Source organism: Meles meles, chromosome 2 (assembly GCF_922984935.1).
Source record: "Meles meles chromosome 2, mMelMel3.1 paternal haplotype, whole genome shotgun sequence".
NCBI classification, from domain to species: Eukaryota; Metazoa; Chordata; class Mammalia; order Carnivora; family Mustelidae; genus Meles; species Meles meles.
This window is the reverse complement of record NC_060067.1, coordinates 208746151-208771534: the sequence shown is the minus strand read 5'-3', so window position 1 is coordinate 208771534 and position 25384 is coordinate 208746151. Positions and strand designations below refer to the sequence as shown.

Below are 25384 nucleotides of genomic sequence, written 5' to 3'. Positions count from 1 at the left end.
CTGGGCTGGGGTTTTAGACCCTTCCACAAAGTTTTACTGTTTTTATTGGGCTGGCATTAAAGTGTACTTTCCATTCTCTGTGCTTGCCTTCTGGCAAGATGTTTCGCCCCATAAAAAGGCAATAAGTACAACTTAGCGGAGCTCGCCTTGCTTATTCAGCACCATCAGCAGGAAGAAAATAATGCATGTATGAGGGAGTTTCACTGTCCTGATTACTTTCTGAGGATTCTGAAAGGAAAAGAAAATATTTGGCTCAGCGTCAAGGAATCCTTAGCTTTTAATATGTTGAGGAAAATTGAACAAGATAGTACACAGTGTTCACGGCCACCCAGGAAGTACAGACTGCAGATAAGAAGTTAACGGTTTGTGTGCCCTTTGGGACCAGTGGTGCTGGCCTTTGGGGCCCCTGTAAGAACGTCTGAAAACCAGATGTACCCATAGCACGCTCACCAGCGGTCATGAAAGTGCTGTACGGATCCAACATTTGCTCACCACTTGCAGAAAAGAAAAAGCTTAAGTCCTCCAACTTGTAAGGACTTGGAAAGATAGAAGATAGAAAGATAGAAGCGTCTAAGGTAATAGTTCTCAAGTGTTAAAAAGGCCACCTTCTCAGCCTCATTTCTTCAGTCAGTTTTTGACGTGACATTATGTGACAACCCTCCATCCAGAGAAGGTGACCTTCACTTTCAGAATCAATTATGAAAAGTCACGGACTTCAGTATTTTCTAGACGACAGAATGTTTTTGACTTTGAGAACTCATAAATAGATTTCTATTTCTTGTCGCCAAGCCATCATAGTCAAAAAAATAGTCAAGTCATTTAGACGTGAGGAGCAGGCAGAGTGGACTCGAATTGGGGAGATGCAAGTCCGAGTTTGAAGAAGTGGGCAACAGGCTTTCTTGCATCCCGACCATGTGCCTTTTCTCCCCTCCCGCCACTGCAGACGCTGACCCGCTGGTCACTGGGGCTCCGGGTGCGCCCATGGACCTGCAGTGCCACGACGCAAACCGCGATTACGTCATCGTGACTTGGAAGCCACCCAACACCACCACCGAGAGCCCCGTCATCGGCTATTTCATTGACCGGTGAGTGCCTGCTGCCTTCCTCCAGGACCGGAGACGCTCCTGAAGCCGCAGCTAATGTTGGCCCAGACAACGTCTTTGGATGGTTCTCTAAGCTCAAGTTCATGACACCATTCTCAGTGGGGTCAGGTCCTTCCCTCTGGTTACTTAGCGTGCTTGACTGAGCAGCTGGAACACGGTGGGGTTAGGGTGAGTAGATTTCTGTGTGTTGTAATTATTTGCCTGTTCAACACCCCATATTGAATCCACCCCCAACTCTTCTAGACACACGGAACCCCGGTTCTGGGTTCTCTGAAGAGTTCAGTCCTGCTTCTCCCTCCAGAGGAGAAGAAAACAGGCAAGGAAACGTAGCTGGGAAGGTCACCGGCCCGTTCGTACCCAGGTCCCTTTCTTCCTCTTCATTAAACTGGGTTTTCTTCTTGCTTCCAAGAAAAAAAAATACTGATATTTCAAAGTCTAAAATATTGGAATTTACTTGGAGCTAATCACTTAACTGTGGACATCATTAAACTCATGGGTCCTAATTCTTTCACCTTCCTTTACTGGGTGTGTTGCTCAGGGGCTGGGAGGGAAACCGAGCAGAGCTGGTGAATTTATGGGACATGCAATTTATGCCCCAATTACACACTTCAATCACCGAGAGAAATTACAGTAAAAAACAATGAATTCAGAAGTAACACAATTGTTCTGGGGAGGAATTTAAGATGTTATATGTATAACACACAGTAAAATAAGATGTTTATTTCAGAAAAACCATTCAAGTCTGATTGCTTTTTGGTTGGTTAAATTCCCTTTTCCGCACCAACAGAGCTACTTGTTTGGGTAAAACATTCCCCGTTGGGATAGTATTTGGAAATGCTAAGGTCAGATTTGTGGAGAGCATTGGGTAGGGTTTACCTTGAATTAAAACCAAGAAAAACAAAATAGAGCAATTTGCTGTTTTCCTGTGACATTTGAACATTTTTTCAGCCATTTGGCAAAAACAATTTCATGGTCCTTCTTAGGTAGGGATCCACGCGTCTCCCTCCGTCATTAACAAGGACGAACCCAACAGAACCTTCCAGTCGGAGGACCCCGCAGTGGCCAGCTTGGGGGTTGGCTGAGGGGCTCCCCTTCCAGATTTAGTTTGGACCGTGTTCTGGCTGTAACAGGTTAGCACGCGTGGGTCACAGAACTTGCGTGAAGATTCTGGGTCGTTAGGAGAAAGAGATTTGGTTCTCTCTAAAGCAAATGTACAGCCCTGGCTTGGAATAGCTCCAAAAGATGACTTTCCTGACCTTGCTGTGTTCTCCTGGGGATTTGATGTGGGGTTTTGGTGCTGAAATTTCTCAGCCTGTGAAAAATGCAAGCTACTCTCTGCATTTCCATGTGTCTGGTCAGGACTTAATGTTTTCAAAAGACTTCCAAATTCCACATGTGAGGTGCTGGAAGGACACATCTCATCAGCATTGGGACAGATTGAGTCTGCATTCTGGACAGATTTCACTCCCCAGGCTCTCATACAGCGGGGCACGGGTAGGGGACCGGCGATGAGGGCCGTTTCGTTCCGTGCACTGGCATCGGGCATGCAGGGGGAGCGTAGGGCACCGCTGATTTTGCCGTGTAAGTTGGAAAAAGGACTGTCAAGGATACATCTCACGTGACTTTTGGAGATTTTTGCCTAAATGTGGTTGAAGGCTGGAATGGGTCTTCAGGCTATAAATTATAAAGCTTCTAAATAAGTAAATAGATATACTTTATATATCCTAAATGGCTCATAAGTGGCTGTAAATCTTTATGTAAATCTAGGGCTTTGACTTCTACAACGTCACGTGATTTCTGGTGAGAGCTGTTTATATACATGGAAGACGTGTGTGATGTACACACAGACCCGTGTGCATTTATTCGACCGATGTGTTTGTGGTTCTCTCCTCATTTTTATTTCAAGATGCGAAGTGGGAACTGACAGCTGGGTTCAGTGCAATGACGCCCCTGTGAAAATCTGCAAATACCCCGTGACCGGACTCTTTGAAGGCAGGTCGTACATTTTCCGCGTGAGGGCGGTCAACAGCGCAGGCATCAGCAGGCCTTCCCGAGTGTCCGAGGCTGTGGCTGCCCTTGACCCTGTTGACCTCAAGAGGTTACAAGGTAGGTTGTGCAGATTTTAAACCCCAGAGGTGTCTCGGAATGTTGGGGCCATTTTTATGGGATTCGTTCTTTCTCGTCTACGCTCTGCTGTGGACGAGTTTTAAGAATGTCTTTGAGGACTGAGCACGGCGCGGTGACATTTTACAGTGTCCGTGTGTCCGCCCGTGTCTCTAAGAGAGGGTGTGGCCAGGCCGGCATATTCTCGGACACCAACCACAGCGCTTTCCCCAAGCTCTTCACTGAGATCCAGTCAGACTTTTTCAGAATCAGAATTTTCTTGGTCCATCAATGATGTAATTTCAACACATTTCATAAGACTCGGAAGGCTTTGAAGCCAAGCCACTTTATTTTTGGATGGCAATTTCATGTGACACAGATGCCTGAAAGGGCTTGGACCCTTTAAATAAGGTGTGAAGTGAGCCCCTGCATGTCCCTTGCCCGCGTGGTCTTTTGAACCCAGTACAAAGGTCTGAGAAGCACTGAGTATGAAGACTGCCCCAAAGCAGCGTCTGATTCCCTCAAGTTGTGAGTGTGTTGTGATCATAACGCAGGGCGGATTTGGATCTTGTTCTGAGTTAGGGAAACTGGGGCTTTCTTGATGAAACTTTTGGATGCCAAATTCAGCATCTACTTTTCTCTCTGCAGCGGTCCATTTGGAGAGGGATAAAGAAATCGTCATCTACCAGGATGACCTCGAAGGTGAGTGGCCCTTGAGCACCGCGGCCCCGCTGCCCGTGCCCTAGGGAGTCAGGATGGTGGCCAGAGGCCCGAGCCAGCACCAGCAACCAGGGGCTGGGTAGAGCCCACGCGTCAGCCCTGCACCGGTAGGTCAAGTCTACAAGTGTGCGGCCTGTAGAAGTTAGAAGACGGGAATGAGGTGGGTGGAGGGCGAGGGTGGGATCCAGGGTCCTCCTGGGCAGTTTCATGGCTTCCAGGTCGGTCCTGGGTCCTCTTGGGACTGCGCAGAGAAGATCAAACTGAACCTGAGTCTGTCACTGGCTGAGGCTGAGCCCTTTCTCTCAGCCTCCATGACTAGAGGACTATTTCAGTTTTTCTTTTTAAATAAAACTTTCATCTTTAGTATTTTAGTTGAAATGGACGGTGTTCTTCCTGTCAGTATCCCTGATATATATAGATATATACACACACATATATGATATATAATATAAATGAGTATTCCCTCATTTATATTGGATTTTCTGAACACTTCTCTTTGATATCCCTTTCTGAGAGAGCTAGGAGGATCGATTTATGAAGGAGGGGAACCTGGCATTATCAACCAGAAATCCAGAGATTTTGAACAGACTTAAAAGGAGAGTTTGTAGAGGACAACAAACAAGTTACGAATGAAGAAACGTGACTTTGGAGCTGGTGCCCCAGGAGATGCACTTTGAAGCTCTCTTTCAAAAACTGCTGCAATCCTAAAATATATATATTTATAAACAAAAAAACCCTGCTGCGGTCCCAATGCTCTCTCCCCAAAGAGCTACAGACCTGGGAGTTCATTGGTTGATTTTCGTGTTTGCCCCCAGACGGTCTCCAGACATTGGATCTTCTGCACCTACAATAGCTTTTCTCTAGTATCTCCAGAAGAACACATGATTCCCAGAGGGACACCCCATGGTGACATTCAAAGTCTTAGTTAAGACCTCCACTTCCAGGCATACTCAGAAATTGAGGAAGGTGCCCAGAAAATGAGCCACAGAAGAAAAATAATCCAGGAAAGGTTGACTTCCTATGACTTCCAAATAAAGGATTGAGGCGTAGCTACTTGAACATGTAAAATCTGGCCCCTACTTGCAGAGGAAGCCATGTTCCCATAGCAGACCCGCCCGCATAAACGTGCATTTTTGACATGAGAGCAGGAAGAGAAGTTCTCTTTGTCACCTCCAGCAAATGAATCCTGTTCATTTGTGGGTGACATTCTTGGGACCAGCCTATAGCTGGTCATTCGTGGCAGAGGCAAGGACCCTCAGCTGGAAGGCTGTCTGACTGGGACACTGAGCCTCCTGGGGCTCCCACTCTCTGGGGCAAGGCTTTTCACACTGCAAAGGGGTGGTCCCTGCCATCTGGTGCAGACCTGGGAACAAGGGTAAGCTCTGTGACCTGCTTGAGGGTCTGTGAAGTTCATGAGTTTACTTTTCTCACTTTAAACAACAAATGCTTTCTCTAGTTAAAAAAAAAAAAAAGTCCTTAGAGAAAAGGAATTTCCTGATACTTTCAAGCAACCCATTTCTGTGTTCAAGCACATGCTGTTAGGAATTTCTTCCCATGACTCGCTTTTTTCTTCCTGGAGGCCCGTCTGCTTCTTTTTGTGCTGCATTCACTGATAAAAAGGACTGATAAATGCTGTTCATGTTAAGGGAACACTCCTTTGTTGGCTAGAAAAAAAAAATCACTCCTCTGCTATTTTATTTATTTATTTTTTGCTCATTTTTTTCCAATCAGTTTAACCTTTATGTCCTCCTCAAAGGTTTTAATTACCATCAGCCTCTTCTCTGAATATCATCCAACTCTCGCAGCCGTTCTTGCGTCGGTCCCTTGAGAAATGCACACTCTGCTGTGAGGCTGGCCAGAGCAGGCTTCTGCAGCGCTCGGCCAGCCCAGTTTCCCTCTGCTAGTTCCACGTCCGGGTGTCCGGGGCTGGGGGGCTGGCAGTGGCAGCCGTGTAGAAGGAATAGTGCACTCCAGACGGTGCAGCGCTCATGGCCCGTGCGCTTTCTCCTGAGCTCTGTCATCCTGGGGAGTCTGAAAATTCCCAAGACAGTTTGTGTTCCTGTGACTCAGAGAAAAATCTCCCGGCAGCCTGTTGTTGTGTCTCTGGGTGGGTAGAACAAAAGGCAGGATTTGCAATTGGGGGATGGAGTCCTGGGCCCCTGTCCTGCCACTGCACAGCCCAGGGATCCCAGGAAAAGCTTGCAGCTTTCTGAGCTCAGTCTTCACCCCATATGGATGTGGCTCATGAGAGAGGGGCCCAGAGAGGTCCAGAGACTCCCGAAGCAGAGTCTCGGGCAGCACCTGTCACTCAGAGGCACCTGGTCCATGGGGAATATCTCCCAGGTGACACATTTGGAGTTGCCTCTCATGGTGGTTTTCTTTTTTCCTTCCTTCCTTCCTTCCTTTGCTCCTTCCTTCCTTCCTTCTTCCCTCCCTCTTTCCATCTCTCCTTTCCTTCCTTCTTCTTCTTATCCCCCTTCCTCTTTCCTTCTTTCCTTCAAAGATTTATTTATATGTGTGAGGGGAGGGGCAGAGGAAGGAGAGAATCTCGAGCAGACGCCAGACCGAGAACGGAGCCCAACCTGGGGCTCAATCTCATGACCCTGAGATTACAACCTGAGCCAAAACCAACAATTGGATGCTCACCTGACTGTCCCCCCGCAGGGCACCCTCCATTTGCTTTCATTTGCTTGTCTGTCCGCGTTCCCCTCTCAGCTGTTGGGGGCTTGGTAGCGAGATCAGCTCATGTCCCTGGCCTCTCCTTGCCCCCTGGGGCCCTCCGAGCCCTCGCCTCTTCTGTCCGTGGTTGGGGTCATCGGTGCGTCTTCAGGCCTCCTGCTGCTGCTTGGCCCAGGGCAATCCCAACAGGCTCCAGGACTCAAGTCCCTGAGCCCAACCGGGGTTCCCTGCTGACAAAAGCTAACTCTTCCTCCTTCCCCAGCAGCAAATTAAAGGCTTCTTATTCTCTTGCTCTGGGCCTGGAATCCGGGCTGGGTCTGGAAACAGCAAGTTGCTCAGATCTGGAAGGCGGCTCTGCGCTCAGGTGCCTGTTCTCACTGCCCTCACCACCCGCCTAGCTTCCCTCGGGTCCCTGGGTCCACTTCTCACGCCCTCCAGCACTTCAGAAGGAAATCGGATTCAGCCCTGGGGACTCACCATGCATCGTCTTAGGACAATGTCCTGCCTCTTCTCTCTTGCATCTCTGTAGGTGTGGACACAGCACTTGGGTCCAGTGTAGGCCTGTTGGGTGTCCGGAGGCCCCGGCCCATACCGCCCTCCCTGGCATCTCCCTGGAGACAGTCTGACTCCTTGTTTGAAACCTGACCCACTTGCCAGAATGCTTCTAGATTAGGCCACACTGTGTTTCCGTGCCTGTGGGACCTGTGAAGCGGGTTATGCTCTGTAACGGGACTCTTGGGAAATAAAACCAGGCTTGTTTGTGCTGTCTCCATGGGCTTGTTCAATGCTGTGCCCGTGGCACAGTCCTCAGGGAGCAATTGGATATTGAGAAGGGCTTGATGTCCTAGGGACGTTCAAACCTTTTTAATCATGTGCTAATCTAATTGGAAGCTCGTAATATTTTGTATTGCAATGACAGGGACTGTGGGTCTGGAAAACCTCCACCTCGTAGGAAAAGCTCTCATCTCCAAACGCGACGCCCCTGACCCCTTAAGTCACATTAAAACGTGATGTGCGTCACAAGACAGGTAGAACAGACATCTCTGCTTGCGAACATTCCCTCCTAGTTATTTGCAAAGGGCTGATTGCTGTCCCTCCAGAATTTCAAACGTATAGGTGTAGGTTACTGTGCTTGGGAACGTGGCACAGACCCACCTAGGGAGGGAAAAGCCGTGTGCTCTGGCGGCTGACACACGGTTGCAATGCCGTGAGGGCACATGAAGAGGGTAACCCGAGAGGCCATTAGAGGAAGGACAATCTCATTCCACAAGGCTCTGTAATGCAGAACACAGACCGCTCGAACCTTCTCTGCACAGATTCCCAGCTCAGCAAGAGCTCCAGTCCTGGTCAAATGCCCTGTTTTTCTGGGTGGATCTTCATCCCCTTCCAGCTGAAACTCTGGAAGATTTTTGATGAGATTCTTTTTTTTTTTTTTTATATGGACTGGTTCATATTAGCAACAAAAATAATGAGTTGATCTTAACCAGTGCATTCTACTTGGCTGGGAACAACATTGGCTATAAATCACAAAATAGAAATGAAGCAAAGGGCAGTTCTGCTGTGCCTGTCCCTACTGCCCAGTAGTGCACCCACAGGGCGGTGCTCCCACGATGGGCCCCAGCGAATGGGGTGACCTGGGGTTCATCCCACGCTAACCGAGTTTGTCACTCCTGCAGGCGACGTTCAGATCCCAGGGCCTCCCACCAACGTGCACGCCTCAGAAATCAGCAGAACATATGTCGTCCTCAGCTGGGACCCCCCTGCTCCCCGTGGCAAGGAGCCGCTGATGTACTTCATCGAGAAGGTATTCTGTGGTTGTGTGTCCTGACACGCAGCTCTCTGTGGGGTTTCACACTGTGCTGCTCCGTGGGTTTTAGAGATGAGCAACCGTGAGGTCAGTCACCGCAGACTTGACCGCTGTTACTGGGGACCTGAGGGCACGGGCTGAGACATACATGCATGGTGAGCCCTGGCCGTGCACGTGAGCATCGGGGGTAGGGTCCGGGTCCGGGCTTTGCGGCTTTTGTGGGAACAAGTGAGTCACTTCACATCTCCCGGCTCTGGCGCCCCTTCCAGAATGGGGCTCGCTAAGTTCTTTCCTGCCGACACGTTCTAGCTTGCAGATTTTGAGGACCGCGTGAGACCTGGGGAGCAGGGCAGTTGGCTGTAATAAGCCATGTGGCCACGTGGTGGCGGTGTTGCACAGGGATTCGCTCCAGAGGCCGGGCATGGCATCAGTGGTTTGAGGACTAGTCCCGGACCCCTGGAAAGAAGCACACACGCGCGGGCACACACGCACACACGCACACACGTGCACAGGCAGCGAGAGCACAGTGACGTCCGCACTGCACGCTAGGGCTCTGCTGCTTCAGTCCGTCCTGTTGCTCCAGGGCCCGGGACCCCGTCCTCACCTGCAGACCCGCCGGGGGCTCCTTCGGCTCGGCCACGGGCTGCCCGTAGTGGGGACTCACGGACCACGTGTGTGGCTGGAGGAAGGGAAGCGGCCGGCGTGGGCTCCGGGGAGCCACGGTGCTTGGTGGTCCCAGGAGGCAGGGAGCCCCGTGAGAGCCGCGGCGAGCCCGGCGCTGAGCCACGCTGAGTGGGGTGCCAGGGTGCAGGCCGATCGGCCGTGTCTCTCTGTGTCACAGTCTGCTTCCGGGGATGGTCCATCCACAGCCTGTCCAGGGCGCTCTTTGGGTGCCTCAGCTCCTCCCAGGGCCCAGAAGCAGCGCCGGGATGTGCTTTCCTCATCTCCACTTCATGCGAGGCCAGGGGTGAGCGGGTCGGACCTGCCCCACAGCGTCGATGCCCTGGAAGCACTGGTGCATCCCTGAGCAGGTGGTCCGCCCAGCAGCCCCGCTGTGAGCGCCTCCCTGCAAGGCCACAGGCAGGGTCGCTGGATGTTCTGTGTGCCCGGATGCCTCCCAGCCTGCTCTCTCCCAGTCGAGGCCCGGGGGTCATTGTCCGGGAGAGTTCTGCTTGCGGCCGGGTCCCCGGTGCCTCGCACGTGCTCCTGAGGTTGGAGGTGTGCCCCGCCTGGGCCCCTGACAGCCCCCGGACCTGCGCCCCCGTCCTCTGGCCTGCGTTTCTCATGAGCAGCTCCTAACTTCCCTGTGCCCCCTGCGCCTCGCTTGGGCTTCTAGAAGCCTGACAGGAAGCCATGATAGTCCCCCCGCTCCCTCCCTGTCTGCCACCCTCCAGCGTGAGGCTCCTCTTCCCCGATGGGCCCAGAGGCATGTCCCCCCGACGGAGAGCACGTGGGGCCTCCTGGGTCAGCTCCAAGAGCCTGACTCCGCTTCTGCTGAAACGGCAGAAAGCTTCAAGGGCGGCCCTGACTTGTAGAAGCCGGGGTCGTTTGGGGTGACTTCCCAGACTGGCAGCCATCCCCTGGGTCCGCGTACGCCTGCGCGTGCTACTCAGGATCCCCTCACACAGGGGTTACGTCCCCACTGGGAAGAGGGAAGCGAAACATGGGACGGAGGCTTTTCAAGTAATTATCAGTGATGAGATACCAGGTGACGAAAACTCACCCTGCAGCAAAGGTGCAGAGACGTCTGGGGAATAAAACGAGAATCACCGAAAATTCCGTTGTTTGAAGTAGTCATTACACATTTTTTCCGGGCACTCAAAATTGACTTTTTCCTCGCGTGGCTACTGAAACTTGTTTGCACACACAGGATTTTTGTAAGATTGAAGTCCAGGCAGTTAACATGGAATGTGCTATTGGTTTCAGAGGCGCAGGTCTGTGAGCACCGTCGCGTATAACACGGTTCGCTCATTCAGTGCCTTCCCCAGTGTCCGTCACCCGGGGAGCCCGCCCCGCCACACCCCTCCCCTTCACACCCTGGGATACACATACTTGTGGTCTTTTTCTCTATAGTCTTTTATAGACTCAGTATGTCACAGGTACAGTTTGTCTCCTGGGTGACATTTAGCTAAGTGGTGTAATTGCCCTCGTCTGGTGGCACATTTTCCAGCTAACCCCAGCGACTCCGTCTTCAGGCACAGGAAGGAACCGTGACGTGTCCCGTGCTCAGACAGCCAGTTATACAGATATGGATACTGTTATCTTGTTACTACGACGATAGCTGCAAAATAGTGAACATCTTATTCTATGTATTTATCAGTATTTCAAAACATTTATTTATGTATTTCAGTGGGAGGAGCACTGGGGGAGGGGCAGAGGGAGAGGGAGGATCTCCAGCTTCTCCACACCAAGCAGGGAGCCTGACACAGGGCTCGGTCCCATGTCCCCACGATCATGACCTGAGCTGAAATTGAGGGTCAGAGGCTTAACTGACGGGGCCACCCAGGTGCCCCTAAAATAGTGAAAATTTTAAATTGAAATGAGACCAGCTGAGTATGATGGGATTTTATAAATATCCCAAATTATCCTTAATCCCTTATAGTTCATTCTACTTCACTAAAACTGCAACCTGTGTATTAAGTCCCCTAAGTTTTTTTAGTTTATTTGTCGTCACGTAAAATTTTTACTGTAAGTGTCTCCAGCTTTGGGTAATTTTTCATCTGCTTTTCCAAACTGGTTTCCTTTTTCATAAAATTCAGAAAAGAGTTATTGGCGGCCGGGGATGGGCTTCACTGCCCAGACATCCCTGGAGATTAATTTGGCCAGCTAGAGCAGCACGCGCCTTCAGCACGCCTTTGGGGAGCTCTAGCTTCCTCATGTAAATCCTGTGTCCCTTTGCAGTCCGTGGTTGGGAGTGGGACCTGGCAGCGGGTCAACGCACAGACGGCCGTGAGGTCCCCTCGGTATGCCGTGTTTGACCTCGCTGATGGGAAGCAATATGTGTTCCGGGTTTTGTCAGCCAATAAACATGGCCTGAGCGACCCGTCGGAGATCACCGTGCCCATCCAGGCTCAGGATATGATTGGTGAGTACGGTCGTGCTGGTAAGCAGCCACGGCTTGGGACAGGCCCTCAGTAAGGGACACCAGATGCCCTTCTGTTGTGTTGAAAAAGACAGCTAATGTTGTAAATAAGCCAAAATGCCTTGAAGTCTCAGTTGACAGGGGATCGATGACTCTCTGCTGTGCTGATGGCTACTCAGCATTTCTCCAAAGTTCCATCTTATTTTTATGAAACGAACAAATGGGCTAGAAATATCTTTAGGCATTGATCACTTTTTGGAAAACCTTGAACACACTGGAGTTTCTTGTCCGTGTGGCTTGAATTTCCCACCCTGGAGATGCCATAGGGAATTGCAGAAATTCTGAATTGCCTTGTGGACAAAGCCCAGGGTCAGATCATGACAGGGTTTTAAGTCCCCTTACAGACTCCGGCTGATGATGGAAGTGTGTCTTATTTTCTTGGCGTCATTACTATCCTGTTAGCTAAAGCATGTGTGCCACGAGAAGGTGCTGTTTAATGGTTCAGGGGGGCAGGTACAGGAGCCCACGTGATTGTCCTTCCTTTCCTTGTGAGTCAGGTGGGACTTGGGAAGACACAGAGGACGGTCCAGCAATTCCTGGCTGCCCTGGGTGGCAGTCCCCTGCCCACTTCCACCGCTTGTCCATCCTCATCCAATTTCGGGGAGCCCTTCCCTGTGGACAAAGGGCTTGAGGCTGCTGGGTACAGCTTCTGGAACTGAGACACTGTTCATGGTTCCTCACTCTACCTCCTCTGCACAGCGGTCCCTTCTGCCCCGGGCCGGGTGCTGGCGTCGCGGAACACGAAGACGTCGGTTGTGGTGCAGTGGGACAGGCCGAAGCACGAGGAGGACCTGCTGGGCTATTACGTGGACTGCTGTGTGGCGGGGTCCAACGTGTGGGAGCCGTGCAACCACAAGCCCATTGGCTACAACAGGTGCGGGGCCCCCGACCCACTGCATGGGAAGGACCCACAGCCAGCCGGGAGCCATGCGGCCCTCAGAGTAGCGCGAACCTCGGCAGACGCGACCGTGAGGCTCCTCCACGGCTGTCTGTTTTCTTTCCCGCTCATGAGGGGCCAGGACTCGAAAGCCGATGAGCGGGTTGAGGACATGGAGCTGGAATGATTTGATGTTGATGAGAGAACTCTAGAACCTTGGCCCTTCTGGAGTTATTGGCAGCTAAGGCTTACCTTCCAACAGGAAAGTTAAAGCAGCATCCAGGACTCAAGAGGTGTTTTATTTTTCCATATTGAGTTTTCGAACTTTTAAAAATGGCTTTGCATGAATGACAATCCTCTGCTCCAGCCACTGATGGAGACAAAACAGGGGACCGTCCCCTCTCTTGTGCGGGGCGGGGGTGGGGGACGTCAGCTCGTGCTGGGCGGAGAGGAGCATCCTTGCCTCCGGCATCCGCTTACCCCCCACTCCTGCCAAACGTGCAGGACGTCTGACTTTAGTAGGTGTTCTCCAGGGTATGCTTCTCAGGCACATAGAGGCAGCCGTCAGATTCTCCACTGTGGATGGGTTATTGCCGGTCAAACAAACAAACAAAACTTGGGAAAAGCCATGGCTAGGAAGGGAGAGTTGTCACTGAGAACAGTATGGTTAGATGTTTCAAATGCATGGGCAGCAGATTCAGAAAGAGATCTCAGGACGAAACCCTAAAAACAGCATTCTCAAGATGGAGTTTTGTAAATGGTCACTAAAGGTCTGCAGGCTCTAAGAGGGGAGCAGACTTTCTCACGCGGATGGGTGCTGGCCTCTGCTAAGCTCCTCCTGCGTGGGTTCCCTCTTGACGCTTGTAGTGATGCTGGGAGGCAGCGACCGTGGTCCCATTCTGCAGCTGGGGCAGCGGTCTCACAGAGACAGTGACCCATAGAGGGGATCCGTGGGTGTTGCTTTCTGCGCCCTCAGACCCGTGCCGCTCCTGCCGCTGGTGTAACCAGGCATCATGGCCTCCCTTGCTGACCCTGTGTGTTGATTTGCATCCATTAACTAGAATTGAAATGGAAAGTGGATATATAGCATACATATATAAAGAACTCAAACTACTCTAGTTCCTTCTAGTCCCAGTGAAAAAAATTTGGAGTATTCCCACGATTTTTACTCTGCTGGAGGAGAAAGGGAAAGGCTGAGGTGCGTGGTCATGCCCCTGACTGGTGTTTTGCTCAGGTTTGTGGTGCACGGCCTGATGACCGGCGAGCAGTACGTGTTCCGGGTGAAGGCCGTCAACGCTGTCGGCACAAGTGAGAACTCGCAGGAGTCCGATGTCATCAAGGTCCAGGCCCCCCTCAGTGAGTGACCGGGGTCTTCATGAGCTCTGCGGGAATAAATGCTCACGGTGGTGATACCATGCTGTCCTGGGAGGGCTCTCGTCCGCCGGCCGCATGTCTTGGAAACACAGGGCTGAGGGAGGAGCGGTGACATGCCAGCAGGGCACACACTGGGGACACATGGCTTCACAGCAGGTCACATGTCCCTGAATGTGTGTGCCCACCTTGACATGAGTGCTGTTGGGACGAACATCTCTTTCAAAGTTGCTGCTAACCTGGAAAAACATCAGTGGCCTTTCCAGCTGGTCTTAGCTCAAGGGGCTTTTTATTTTTGTCTCTGGTTAAATTATTATCACATTTTCAGAAGTTCAACTTTCTCTCCTAACAACACATAAAGTAATGTTAGGGAATATCCAAGCCGTGCCCAACCTGATACTACTTAGGTGGTCAGTATAGCACAAAAGCATTCTTCTTTTGTTTGAAGGTCATTATTCTGATCTGTCTGTTTTACCCAGGAGGGACTTCCAAACATTACCATTCCTACTTACTACAAAGCAGTCTTCTACAGTTTTATTCTGTGATGGGAACAGGTGTTTCCCCAGTCACCTGTTTCTTGGGTAACAGAGAATGACCAGACGCAGGTCACCTGGAGCTGGGGCCAGGGCTCGGGGAACAGAGACACGCCCTCCCTCAGGCCCTTGGAGAAGATGGTCCACTTCCAAATGAACTCATGTGAATTCATACTCACTTGAACTGATCTGATGTGGGAAATTAAGACCAGCTGGGCAGTAACGTGCAGCGTCTCTGGTCATGGGGCATGGCTCTAATTCTTCATGGATATCACAAGAAAGCTCCTTCTGGAGGTTTTCCCTAGAGGAGGGAGAAAATCTCTTGTTTCAGCCACCCAGGCCAGATTTGAATAATGGATGTCTCCTGTGTTATTGAAATATGGAAGGGGTGTGTGTGTGTGTGTGTGTGTGTGTGTATGATTTCCTAGGGGAGGTATTTAGGAATAGCAGTGAACAGAGAGGACCGAGTGTTATTGTCTTTAAAGGAAGAGATGAAAACATGCAGGGATGGTTGAGGTTTGGGGGCCCCTCCACAGAGCAGGAGCGGCCCCAGGGAGGATGGGTGTCCTGGGCGGGGGCTGGGGTGACCTTCTTGCTGTGTGTCCTTGCAGCTGTCCCTTCACATCCTTACGGGGTCACGCTTCTGAACTGCGATGGCCACTCCATGACCCTTGGCTGGAAGGTGCCCAAATTCAGCGGGGGCGCACCCATCCTTGGCTATTACATAGACAAGCGTGAGGCTCACCATGAGAACTGGCACGAGGTCAACTCTTCGCCCATCACAGAGAGGATCTTAACGGTTGGTTCTTACGGGCCCACTGGTTTTTGCTGGGTGGTTTCCCATTCTGGGCAGAGTCCTTCAATCAGTGACTCAGAGTTCAAGGGCATTAGATAATGTGACACAGACACACAGGCGGGTTCAGAAAACTTCACAGCCTCGCAGGAGAAGCTCTAGAACTGGACCCGAGGAAGAGTTTTCTTCTGAGATGCAAGAGAGGTGGAGAGGCAAGGAAGCAGGTGGTGTGGGGGGTCGTGTCCCTGCTGGGAGCAGCCCTAGGCCCCCAGCCCGTCACCGCGTGGCTGTACAGGGCTGGTGCATCCGTGCTCAGCTGGTGTTCCGTCCGAACACCCTTGCCCATGGCTTGTTCCTCACGGTTCTGCTCAGAGAGGCTTGTGTGTGCAGCCTCTGAGCGAGTCACTTGCCCAAACACACGTTCTGTCTGGGCAGAGAGAGGAGAAGGAACATCGATTTAGAGTAAGGAATATCTGGGATCAAATCCAGGGACAAACCCTCCCAGCCACAGGCTTTCTTTCTGCCTCCCTGAGCCTTTCATTGCTCCTTTGTGTGGTTTAGGTCGCAGGCGTGTGTGTGTGTGCACGTGTGTGCCTGTGCACGCATGCACTGTGGGAGTCTGTGTGCATGCGTGTGTGTGCCTGTGTGTGCAGGTTTAAGAGATTCCGTGTGTGTGCACGTGTGTGCACGTTTGTGCCTGTGCACGCACACAGTGTGGGAGTCTGTGTGCATGCGTGTGTGTGCCTGTGTGTGCAGGTGTAAGAGATTCCGTGTGCGTGCACGTGTGTGCACGTTTGTGCCTGTGCACGCACACAGTGTGGGAGTCTGTGTGCATGCGTGTGTGTGCCTGTGTGTGCAGGTGTAAGAGATTCCGTGTGCGTGCACGTGTGTGCACGTTTGTGCCTGTGCACGCACACAGTGTGGGCGTCTGTGTGCATGCGTGTGTGTGTCTGTGTGTGTAAGTGTAAGAGATTCCGTGTGTGTGCATGTGTGTGCAGGTGTAAGAGATTCCGTGTGCATGCACGTGTGTGCACGTTTGTGCCTGTGCACGCACACAGTGTGGGAGTCTGTGTGCATGCGTGTGTGTGTCTGTGTGTGTAGGTGTAAGAGATTCCGTGTGTGTGCATGTGTGTGCAGGTGTAAGAGATTCCGTGTGCATGCACGTGTGTGCACGTTTGTGCCTGTGCGTGCACACAGTGTGGGAGTCTGTGTGCATGCGTGTGTGTGTCTGTGTGTGCAGGTGTAAGAGATTCCGTGTGCGTGCATGTGTGTGCACGTTTGTGCCTGTGCACGCACACAGTGTGGGAGTCTGTGTGCATGTGTGCGCGTGTGTGAGCACATTTAGGTGCGTGTGCGACACTACCGATATCTATACACGGTCAGACCCCACCGCTGTGCCGAGCTGTTCTGGACGAGGGCCCTGACTCCCGAGAGAAGCACCCTCTTGTTTTTAGAATGCTGCTACAGCCGGGATGTGAGCTCCGTCCTGCAAGGAATGGAATTCTTGACTTCAAACACTTGCTTTCGAGGCTCTGTTTTTCCAGGAAGTGATGTCACCTGGATGCAGTGGGGCAGGGCTAAGGGCTCTGGTCAAGGCCTTCCCTGTACTTTTGGGGCACAGACCCTTATGTGGCTGCAGGCGCAACCTGAGGGCCGCCCATCCATGTGCTGGGGGTCAGTGATGGGTTGTAGGGAATCAAGCAGACAGGCTAATCTGGCTTTGGGCTCCAGCTGGGGATTCTGCAGAAGGGATGTGGGCTTAAGGGCAGGTTCCCACCCCTGCTATTCCACACACTCTTCGTGGCTTTCCTCTCCATGAGCCTCAGATGGGCTGTCGAGGGGGTCATTGTGCCATCCTCGTAGGTGCGGTGACGGGAGGAATGGAACAACATGGTCAGGTTCCCTAAGCCACCACAGCATAGCGGCTGCGTTCACAGCCCTCCGGGACAGCACCGTCCAGTTTACTGGCCCAGCCCCCACCCTCACAGTCCATTCTAGGAGTTGGTCATGACTCCTCCAACAGGCAGACGGTGACGCGGTTTTTTACTTCCTGTGTTCATTTAAATGCATCTCCACAGGTGGAGGGCTTGACAGAAGGCTCACTCTACGAGTTCAAAATCACTGCCGTCAACCTGGCCGGGATCGGGCAGCCATCGGACCCCAGCGAGCTCTTCAAGTGTGAGGCCTGGACCATGCCTGAGCCTGGTAAGAGTCCCCTCCCGGACCGCGGAGCTGCCCTCTGTGGCATGAGGTCACGAGCCCCAGAACTAGTGGGCATTCTGTCTGCACATGCTAGGGCGTCCCACCCTGTGCCAGGCACGGGGCGCCGCTGCGGATGAGGTGGCCCCCGTCCCCCAGCAGAGGCCGAGCGGTGACGAGCGTGGGGTAATCAGTGAGGTTGTGTGAGGGGACAGGGAAGGCAGCCCCGGGCAGGAGGGGCCAGTGCTGGCCGCGAGACGACAGAGTGTGATGCTGCGGTTCCGGTGTGAGAGGTCCAGTTCTCCCAGACCCTGGGGGGACTTGGGGGTCTCTAGTTCAAAAATGTAGGATAGTTGCTAATCTGCTTGCGTTAGGACTTTACGTTTTAAGGCCGTTTTCATCAGTTCTCAGAACCTGGGTCTTCACTGGGTACCTTCTGTCTGTCAGGGACCTAAACGGGATGGGTAAAATGCATCTGTTTTGAGCAAAACAGAAGTTGAAGCTCTTTAGTGGGCAGAATATAGTGTCTTTTTCCTCCGTTCCTTTTGAGTGGTCCTTGTTTAACAGAACGAATTGTGCCCCTTAGAACAGCCAGTGGAAGGAGAGCTCCCCGACTTCCAGAGACTTTCTGGGGCCCCCCAAAGGGCGTAGCAGCCCCTGAAGATGGGGTGATGTAGTTCAGACGCAGCCCCTGCGCCTTTTCCCTTTGCTGCCCGAGGCCACTGGACCCGGGAGTCTGTGCTGGCCCCTGCGGAAGGCTCCAGGGTCTGAGCTGGCGATGTGCTTGGGCCTCGAGGAGCAGGCGTGTCAGGCAGCAGGGGTGCGAGTGACACGCATGTCCCTGGTCCATGCACCTGCTCTCTCTGTGAGCCGCACCTGCCGGTCCTGAGCGCTGACAGGGACTCGCGAGTGACTCCAAGGTGCCCACGGTCCCCAGATGCCGGCCCGACTGTCCCCTCTCCACGCTCCACATGTTCTCTGGGACACGCGTGAGGAAGGGCGACGTGATGTGCAGAGTCGTGAGGTCTGGGAGCCAATGAAGTCATGTGTCCCGCGACAGCAGACGCCTGGGGCTGGTGCGTGCACGCATGGCCGACTACGTCTGCATTTTCAGGTCCTGCCTATGATCTGACGTTCTGTGAAGTCCGAGACACGTCCCTGGTCCTGCTGTGGAAGCCGCCAGTGTACTCTGGCAGCGGCCCCATCACGGGCTATTTCGTGGACTATAAGGAAGAGGACTCTGGGGAGTGGAGCACCGTGAACGAGGCAGCAACCGCCAACCGTTATCTGAAGGTGACGCTGTTCCCCCCACCCCCGCCGTGTCCCCTGCCCTCCCAGGATGGGGTCTCTGGTCCCTCCTGCAGATGGGCTTGATGCCGCCAGGCCAGCTGCTCAAACCATCCCGTGTGGCGCTGTGGACGTTCCCCGCGGGGGCGATGGCCGCTGTGTGTCTGTGGTCAGACCTGTGTTGTACCCGTGTCCTTCGTGACGGCTCGTAGAAGTCACGCACATAGACACACATACACACGTAGCTGTAAGACGTCTGAGAGGAGGGCGTATGCACGTTTCTCTCCCTGTCCTCCGAGTGGTTCTGTTCTTAGCGTCGACAGCTGACCCCTCCCTGGGGCAGTTGTGACTCCCGTCCTCGGATGGGTCAATCACCCATCCTGGCTCTTTGTCCCTGCTGCCCTCCTGCAAAGGCTTTGCCCGCTTGCTTGTGGGCTCTGTGGTGTGGTGTAGATGGCGGCAGCTGACCAGAAACCCGCACCTAAGTCATGCATAGGCTGCATCCTCTGGGCAGCCATCCAACCCCACGAGACCAGATCAGCTTCTGATCCACAGCGAGTGAACTAATCAGCTCCCAGAGATCAGGTCCAATCAGTGACTGAGAAATCAGCTGATGTGTATTTTACGAATCAGCCCAGATCATGGTTCACAGAAGCTACACATGTGCAAGGAGAGAACCACTGAATTTTGATGTGTCCAGACGGTGGAAACTCTGGCCCGGTTCCAAGTCACATTTAAAGTCATGCTTCCTCCCGTAGCATTACGTTGACCATGAACGCTCGGCTGCCAGCGGGATATGTGATTTTAACTCTGCTTTGCAATGGGCGGAGGAGAAAGGAAGCCTCTGCACATTGCAGAGTCTGCATCTTTTTGCTCAGTCAGACTGAATGACTGCGTCTGTCTCACCTTCCCCTTTTCCAGCTCACTGGGCAAAGCTCTTCCTTCTGTCAGAGAAGGGGCACGCGCACGTAACATGTGAAGAACGAAAAGTCCTTTTCACTTATCGATTAGCATGTGACACGGTGTCTGTCTCTCTCAGGTCTGTGACCTGCACCAGGGCAAGACCTACGTCTTCAGGGTCCGGGCCGTGAATGCCAGCGGGGTGGGGAGGCCGTCGGACGTGTCGGAGCCGGTGCTCGTGGAGGCCCGACCAGGTGAGACGTGACCGTGTGGCTGATGAGGACAGCGGGAGGCTGAGGGCCGCCAGCCATGGGCGATGGGTGCGCATGTCTGTGTGCGTGACGCAGGGAGGCTGGCCCCTGCCGTCTCGTCCGTGGTGTCGAGCGGCAAACAGGACAGGCTGCCCTCTGGCCCTGCACGGCCCTGGCACCCCGAATCACGCTGCGGTCCCCAAGGCCATTTGCAGAGTCGGTGGGGATCCACATTCAGAGCAGTGAGGCCGCGTGCGGAGATGACAATGGTCTGTCTCATTACTGCTGAATTTTGACGGGGAGTCGGAAGCCGTTGGTTGGGAACTTGGGGGCAGGCGGTGAAGGCCCACGGAAGGGACGTCAGCGGAAAGTGCTTCCGAGGGCAAGGGCTGCTCACGGGGGAACGTGGGGAAGGAGTGGTGCATCTGTGAACCCCGAGGCCGTGTTGTCTCCCGCATGGCTCCTCCCTCTGAGGACTGACTTCACGTCCTCGGCCGCTGGTGCTCTGCCTTCATGGTAACCGACGGCGTCTGCGCCTGCCCAGGCTGACAGGTCCTCCCCAGTCTCTGCTTCCTCAGGGACAGATTCTGACGGTCTGTGTGGGGCCGGCCTCCACCTGGTCAGAAGGGACAAGCAGGTCCCCTCCCCTTCCCCCATGGAAGGAGGGCAGAGGGAGGAGGCCACGTGCGGTGATATCGGGGATGCCTGGGGCCCTCCCAGTGGCCAGGGGTCAGATTTCGGGGAGAAGGAGGGTCTTTATGGTCGACATGTCCTCTACGGCGGGACTGGATGTGGAGACGGGAGCAGACGGAGACGTGACAACTTAAAACACCGTCCACTCCACCTGCTGCCTGTTCCGGGAGCATCTGCCCTCCCGCGGGTCGCACTCAGAGCCCCAGGGGACCGTGGAGGGGAAGCCGATGACTCGGTGCGGATCAGGCTGTCGCCTCCAAACGGAGGACGTACGCTCGCGACTCGGCGCTCCCTGCCCGCTCCGCAGGGACAAAGGAGATCAGTGCGGGCGTGGACGAGGAAGGCAACATCTACCTGAGCTTCGACTGCCAGGAAATGACGGACGCGTCCCAGTTCACGTGGTGCAAAGCCTACGAGGAGCTTGCGGACGACCAGAAGTTCCGGGTCGAGACAGTGGGAGACCAGTAAGTCCCCTCGCGGCCGGCCCGGGGGCCGCCGGAGACGCCAACAGACACGTAACGTGCCCCACGTTCTCCCTTCTAGCTCGAAGCTGTACTTCAAAAACCCGAACAAAGGGGACCTGGGCACCTACTCGGTGTCCGTGAGTGACACGGACGGAGTGTCCTCCAGTTTCACCTTGGACGAGGAAGGTAACGTCTACGTGACGGAGCGCGCCGGCTCGGGGCTCGGCAGGGGACACTGATGCTGACGTGGGGACGACTTGCTTAGGAGACGGGCGTGCGTCCGGGTCTCTAGAGCTGTCAAGGGGCCTGTTAAAATACGGGGTCTTCTGGGAGGCCTGGTGCCTGGTGGGCCAACCCCAAAGTTCCCCACTGGTGTGTTGGGTGGGGGCAGGTGAGAGTATGATCCCGAGGACACCTGAATCGGAGGGTCACTACGTGTGGACAGGGACGAGAGGCAGGGACGAAGGCCAGGAGGCCCCGTGCTGATGCCTCAGGCTGCGGCAGGGCAGGAGCCGACGCTGGGTAGACGGGGAAGCTCGTGCAGATTCAACGAGACCCAGCAGGAGGGCGGCTGGGGCGGTCTGTGTGGACGCTGCTGCCCACGGTCCTTAGGACGCTCGTGTCCAGAGACAGGCGGGAGCAGGTCCAGAATCTGCTGCGAATGCCTTGTAAGCTGCCATTTCTGACCCCGACTCAGTGGTCTTCTGGTTTTAACTCAAAACAGCCTCAAATAATCCTGAAAAGTGCTCCGCTTCTCTGCACCAGTTTTAAGTTTGTAGATGACACTTTCCCTCTAATTTTAAATGGTTGCAGAGGACGAAAACTTCCAGCACGTTTTAAAACGTATGTGGACTTTGAAAATCTTTCAGATAAAACCTGGGAGCTGCCGATTTAGCTCACTGACTTACGGAAACTCCCACCATCAGACCTCACGGGGAAGTCAAGCCAAGCACCCAGTCAGGAAAAGTCTGACTCATTTTTCGGTCCAAGGGAGCGTGTTCACACGTGCCTTCGTGACCGCCGTCTCTTTTCTAAGTTCTAATTAAGAAGGAAGGAAGGCAGGAGGGAGGAAATGGCTCAGAACCTTCCGTTTTTCTTGGCTCGCTCGTGAGCCTCTTTCCGGAGTGATGCGTTTATTTTTGTCGTTTTATTTTTATTTTTAACTTGTGGCAGTAACGCAGCACAGTGAAGTCCTGGGTGGGCACAGCATTTTGAGGGACATCTTGCAAAGGGAAGGAAAACCACAGACCCCCCCCTCCCCCGCACACTCCCAGTGCCTGGTCGATACTAGGAAGGAGTTCGTGTGGAATTTGAGAGTCTGGACACGGGTGTCTTGAAAGGCCCCCATGCAAAGCCTGCCCCTGCCCCCAGCCCCACTGTCCCCAAGGCTCTGCCTCACGTGCCCACCACCCCTTCCCTTCACGGCAGTGTTATTACACGGCGAGGGTCTCAGGAGAGAGTGTTCAAAGGTGGTTTAAATCCTGTTTGCCTTGTCACTCCTCCTCAGTGTTTCTTACGCGGTTAAATCTTGGTGGTACCAGATCTCTGCTCAGGGTTAGACTTGTGATTGTTTACGAACTTCTGCATGTCTGGGTGGAAACCAACGCACGTATCTTTCTCAATTTTAGAGCTCGAACGTTTGATGGCACTGAGCAACGAAATCAAGAACCCCAGTAAGTAATCGTGGGACCCTGCCTGCCTGCAGGCCGACAGGGAGCCGGGAGGGCCCTGTTTGTTAGGGCGCAGGGCTCATGGGGAGCGTGTTGGCAAACGGACCGTTGCCTTTCATGCGAGCAGCTTCCACACTCGTCACCTGCTTGGTGGAAGCAAACACGAGTTGATAAGGCAACTCGCAGAAATTTTATGCATAGCGAGAGTTTTGAATTTGGCGTCTAGCGTAGCTGATTCTAATCCCAGCAAGTCGTCAGGTGGGGTCTTCGGTTACGGAGTTACACGCAGGCGAGTGTGAGCCGCGACCGTGGGGAGAGCCGGGAGTGTGAGCACACGGCCCACGAGGCACGGGGCTTTACCTGCACCAGCAGGCTAACCTGGAGTTTGTTTTTGTTTCCTGGTTTTCATGATTCAATTCAACACTCCGGGGTTTCACATCCTCAAAAATCTCAGTAACCGGCTTGATGTTTTCCTCCAACATGCAGCCCTTCTCCGACAACGACTTGTGCATTATTGACTTCCGATTTCTCTTCTTCCCGTAGCAATTCCTCTGAAATCAGAATTAGCTTATGAGATTTTCGATAAGGGCCAGGTTCGCTTCTGGCTGCAGGCGGAGCACTTGTCACCAGACGCCAGCTACCGGTTTATTATTAACGACCGAGAAGTCTCTGACAGTGAGGTGAGCTCACGTGCACGTGACCCCCGGGTTCGGAGAGGCGGGGAGGACCCTGGGAGGTCAGTGACTTCAGGTCAGGTCCTCGGTGTGTTTTTTTTTTTTTTTTTTTTTTTTTAAAGATTTATTTATTTGACAGAGAGAGATCACAAGTAGGCAGAGAGGCAGGCAGAGAGAGAGGAGGAAGCAGGCTCCCAGCTAAGCAGAGAGCCCGATGCGGGGCTCGATCCCAGCACCCCGGGATCATGACCTGAGCTGAAGGCAGAGGCTTTAACCCGCTGAGCCACCCAGGCGCCCCTCTTGGTGTGTTTTCATCCCCCTTTGAGCTGCAGAAATTGGGGCATAGCGGGTTGTCGAGATGAACGTGTGATGGCTGAGTCCTGCCATGTTCAGAGACTGGTCTGGGTTAGGCAAGAGATCAGAGTCCCTGAAATCCGGGCCCGCCAGAACCAAACAACGGTCACTTTGTTGTAGAGACGCTGAACCTGGTGCTCTGAAAAGGTTCAGGTGACGTGGGGGGCACGGGGTATCGTTAACGGACGGGCCTGCTCATTCTTGGCCCTGGTTTTGAAGCTGTGTGTTCTCACCCTGTTGTCTGCGGGCCCTGCTCACCGAGAGCGTGCCACGGAAGTCATCCGCGGGGACATCTGCTTCTACACCTTCCCAACCTTTCAGGCCACTCTCTTTTGTGGCCCATCTGGGCAGATCGTGGCAGGACCGCCCACGATGTCTAGAATGCTACGATACAAACACTCTTGTCCTGGGTCTGCTTTTTGTTGTGTGCGGCGAGTCCACCATCATAGTAAATATTCCTTTTCTGGCTGTGGAGCACCAAGTACGTTCCGTGTACTTCTTGTCCACGAATTCCAGCGCAGCGGCTGGCATTTTCAGCTGAGGGCAAACCTGCTCCGTGGGCCCTTCCTTTCCTGTTGACTGGAGAGCGAGGGGCCTTGACCCCCTCTGCTCGTTGCCCCCGGGATTCAGTGTATGGTGTTGTCAGCCTGCTCAGCGTCCTGCTGGCTCCGGAAGGCTCGTCTGCGTGCACTGCCCACACGTCCGCGGGACGCTTGACATGCAGGAACTGCTCGGGCCACACAGAGGCCCACTCACTCTGTCGCTGAACTGGGGTCCTCATCTCTGGTCCAGGCTTTGTCCCCGCGACTGTTTGGTGAGGTTTACCTGGTTAGAGGAGCAGGTGTCGGGCAGAAATCTGGGATGGACAAAGATTGTGTGAATTGTCTTACCCTGAGAGACGGCGGTGGACATGAAAGGGGTACAGGGAGCCGTGGCGGATGAGGACACGCAGGCATTTCCCTCCGGCTGCGGGGAAGCCAGCGGCACGCAGATCTCTGTCCCTGGGAGAGCGCGCTGCACGGTCGAGGACTTGGAGACACCCTCTTTGAGCAGAGGCCATGCTGTGAGATGAAGAAGAATTTAGTGTAATTGTGCTTATTTGTAGAAGGTCTTCTGATGGACATTTCCTCCCTGCCACATGGAGCTGGCTTTAAACACTGATATCTTTACTGTGTGGCTGATCTTTTGGGAGGGGACTACGCTGTTTCACTCGCTCAATTAGCAATCCACAGGTGACTTTTCCGGGGGAGAGATTGATGATAGTTCGTGTGAGTCACATAAAAGCCTGGATTTACAGCGTCCATAAAATCATTGAACTCCATCTTGCTGCATAACGGCAATCGCAAGAAGCCTAATTAATTTCTCAAACCTGCCCAGACCCGGCCGTGCTGCAGCCAAGAAATCTGGAAGAGCTACGGTATCGCGAAGATTGTGAGAGTCCCATGTTCTTACTTCCAGACCTGGTGGGGGCGGCTCCTGGGGTCCTCCCCTCGCAGGGGCTGGGGTGCACGTGGCCGGACAGTAAGAACAGTGCTTTGTCTCACTGATTTGAAATTTGCTCTCCACGGTCAAAGGTAAACGCTCAGAAGGACGGGGCAAGCAGCGAGCTAGCAAGTACCTGCCCGCGCAGGTGTCTCACTTCTGTCCCCGCCTGCCTGCCGCCCGCCACCGCCGGTCTGCCCGGAGGACACACGCTGCTGCGTTCTGCGACCCGGACCATTTCTCGGTGACCGACCGCTCAGAAAGCGAGTTGAGGCGGGTGTG

General features: G+C 53.6%; 1 protein-coding gene across 1 annotated transcript in view; it reads left to right on the top strand.

Moving 5' to 3' along the window:
• The window catches only part of MYOM2 (myomesin 2), a 70321-nt gene that overhangs the window by 19719 nt on the left and 25218 nt on the right, over window positions 1-25384 (top strand). The window contains exons 10-24 of the mRNA XM_045997151.1: window positions 944-1085; window positions 3010-3209; window positions 3855-3908; window positions 8282-8409; window positions 11314-11497; window positions 12254-12428; window positions 13666-13787; window positions 14947-15134; window positions 17207-17333; window positions 18442-18620; window positions 19654-19768; window positions 20766-20922; window positions 21002-21108; window positions 22551-22595; window positions 23136-23272. Coding sequence (XP_045853107.1) covers window positions 944-1085; window positions 3010-3209; window positions 3855-3908; window positions 8282-8409; window positions 11314-11497; window positions 12254-12428; window positions 13666-13787; window positions 14947-15134; window positions 17207-17333; window positions 18442-18620; window positions 19654-19768; window positions 20766-20922; window positions 21002-21108; window positions 22551-22595; window positions 23136-23272 — 2060 coding nt within the window. The remainder of the gene's footprint in view (window positions 1-943; window positions 1086-3009; window positions 3210-3854; window positions 3909-8281; window positions 8410-11313; window positions 11498-12253; window positions 12429-13665; window positions 13788-14946; window positions 15135-17206; window positions 17334-18441; window positions 18621-19653; window positions 19769-20765; window positions 20923-21001; window positions 21109-22550; window positions 22596-23135; window positions 23273-25384) is intronic.